Source organism: Mus caroli, chromosome 19 (assembly GCF_900094665.2).
Source record: "Mus caroli chromosome 19, CAROLI_EIJ_v1.1, whole genome shotgun sequence".
Classification (NCBI taxonomy): Eukaryota; Metazoa; Chordata; class Mammalia; order Rodentia; family Muridae; genus Mus; species Mus caroli.
The window spans coordinates 45,310,297-45,312,950 of NC_034588.1; the positions used below are offsets into that span (position 1 = coordinate 45,310,297).

General features: G+C 38.9%; 1 protein-coding gene across 1 annotated transcript in view; it reads left to right on the plus strand.

The window, feature by feature from the left end:
* Nucleotides 1–2,654, plus strand: part of Sorcs3 (sortilin related VPS10 domain containing receptor 3) — a 593,715-nt gene that overhangs the window by 443,796 nt on the left and 147,265 nt on the right. The window contains exon 7 of the mRNA XM_021151815.2: nucleotides 722–840. Coding sequence (XP_021007474.1) covers nucleotides 722–840 — 119 coding nt within the window. The remainder of the gene's footprint in view (nucleotides 1–721; nucleotides 841–2,654) is intronic.

The following is a 2,654-nucleotide window of genomic DNA, read 5'->3' on the forward strand; positions in this document are numbered from 1 at the left end:
AATGTAATTGAGGAAAATACGTAATAAAAATATTAATAAAAATTTTTTAATTAAAAAAAAACTTTATTCTGTGTAATGGTAACACAGACCTGTGTATATAAAGACCAAGTTTAAAGTTATCAATGAGTCACACTTGTGCACAATGGGAAATACAGTTTCAAACCATGGTAAATCAATGTATCATGGAGAGTCTGTTGATGCATATGTACCTGCCAAATTTTGTAATAATGGCATGATAATCTGTCATGTGCAAATATCTTGGCTGTTTCAGATGTTCCTTAATTCATGGACATTTAGCCTATTTTCAGTTTTACATTGCTGTGAATAATGTCCCAATGAACATTCCTGCCTTTCCTCTTTGTGAAAATATTTGAGTCTTTCATTAGAAACATTCCTTGAATTAAAATTACTGGCAAAAAAAAAAAATATGTGCATGTAAATTTCTGAAAGCTTCTTTAAATCTTTTCTTTGAAACGCTAAATGGATTTATTCTTTTACCAGTAGTAAATGAGATTAACTCTCTACTATCCTAGTGAACCTAGATATTACTCTCATTTCAGGGGTAGTGTCTTCAAATTTTGTGTACAAGAAAGTAAAATCTCATTATTACTTAAAAAAATATTACTCTGTGATTCCCCATAATGTCCAACTTTGTTTGCTGCAAGGGTCTTGGCTGGCCATTTACCTTCCTGCTAAATGTCACCATGCCCCTTTCTTTCAGATGCCCACTACCTCACCTGCAGAATCCAAGAATGTGCTGAGACAACTCGGAGTGGCCCTTTTGCCCGCTCCATTGACATCAGCTCCTTGGTTGTCCAGGATGAATATATCTTCATTCAGGTGAGTGTTATCAGTACAGTCAACAGTTGGAAGGAGACAGGTGAGGTTGTATGCTTGCTACCAGTGAGGATGGCATACCTGGGAATGTGAAGGTGTGGAGCAGAGACACTGTCCTTCACCAACTCTATGGTTCCAGGCCCTAGGGCTACTCCTGACTTCTCCTGTACTCTGAAGGTTTTACGGGTCAGTGTCTGTCCAGGAGATTTTACTTACCAGGGGATTCTTCAGTTGGATTGCCATTTCAGGATAACAGAGCTGTCTAGATAATTAGGCTTTGGAGTCTGAGGTTATTTAGAGTCAAATGTCTAATAGGCTTTGACTTTAAGTAATTTATCAAAGCCATGCTCTGTTTCTGTCCAAAGTGGCTTCTCTGACTTAGACACAAAATCTTGCAATGAATTAGACATTGCCAGGATTCACTTTTTGGAAAAGGCTAAAACTTGCTCAATTGTCCATTCCCCTCCCAGTGCTGATCACTTTTTAGAATGTCTAACTCTTAAGTCCTTTCCTACAAGAAATTGACTGTTTGAGTTAACTAAATGAAATCTTTATATATTGAGTTTGCAGTGTCTACTGTGTAGTTCAAGGAGATACAAAATTGGTGGAATATATGCAAAAGTAAAGGGCACTATTCCAAAGAGAGAAAGAGAGACAGGTAGGTAGATGATAGACAGTAGGTAGGTAGGTAGATAGATAGACAGACAGACAGACAGATGTAAATACCTGATAAGCTGGTATATCAAGGTTGACATTTCATGACAACCTTTAGTTTCCCAATCTACTTTTTCATTGTTTACTCTCAGTTGTTTGCCAAATGGTTTCCCAAAGCAAACTTGAACTTTGACAAGTCCCTGAATTTGCCCCTGAATGAATTTCTTCTCTGTCTGCTCCTTAGCTTTTCAGTCCAGATCAATCGCATCTCCTCTGTGAGAATGCACCTTGCCCTCCAGTGCACCTTCTAGCTCAAGGTTACATTTTTCCAGCTCATGGCTTATTAAAACCATCCCTTGCCAGATGTGGACTGATACTTCTCCTTTCCAAATCGAATATTATACTTTAGGGGTGAGAAGAATATTTTAAGTTCTTCTTTTATCTCTCACCGTTGGTCAGACAAATTTTCAATGCAAGTCGAGTGTTCAGTGAGGATTTGTAGTATTGATGGAGACCCATGAGAAGTAGCCTGCCACCAAAAAACAACTTTAAAGAAAGAGTGGAAGAAGTCAGCATCCTAGGATTGATTTTCTGTGTTGTGGTCTACCCACAGGTTCCTCATTGTCTCATTCGTAAGTGTTGATTGAAAACACATGCTGCAAAACATGCAGTCCTAATCACAACTTTTGCCATTCCTCAAATTTCTGCCCAGGACCTGATGCATATTTCTCTTTAGGACATCCTGCCCGAGCATTCCTGTGAGTTTGAGCACTGTCTACACATCCTGATGCTTTAAGCTTAGTGAGCTGTGATCTCCATCACATGATAGATACCCTTGATTAATAGCTCTCTCTACATCCCACGGTGGATGCTGTTCGTCAGAAATACAAGATCAGCTTGTGCTGACACGGCTGATGGAATACCCAGTACCAGTCCACTCAGGACAGAAACTCAAATAGCGTTCACTATTGCTGAGCTGAAGGAATCCACATCCTCTCTTAGCTGTATCCTTGGTTTGGAGTCTTCACTGTCACCTGATGCCCATTGCCATGGTCCCCACATATGTGACTAATTACTTCTTTACCTTTGTTGAAAAGTTTAACAAGGGATCATGAGATATTTATGATTTTGTCAGACCGACTGTCCTTTTCTTTTTTTTTTTT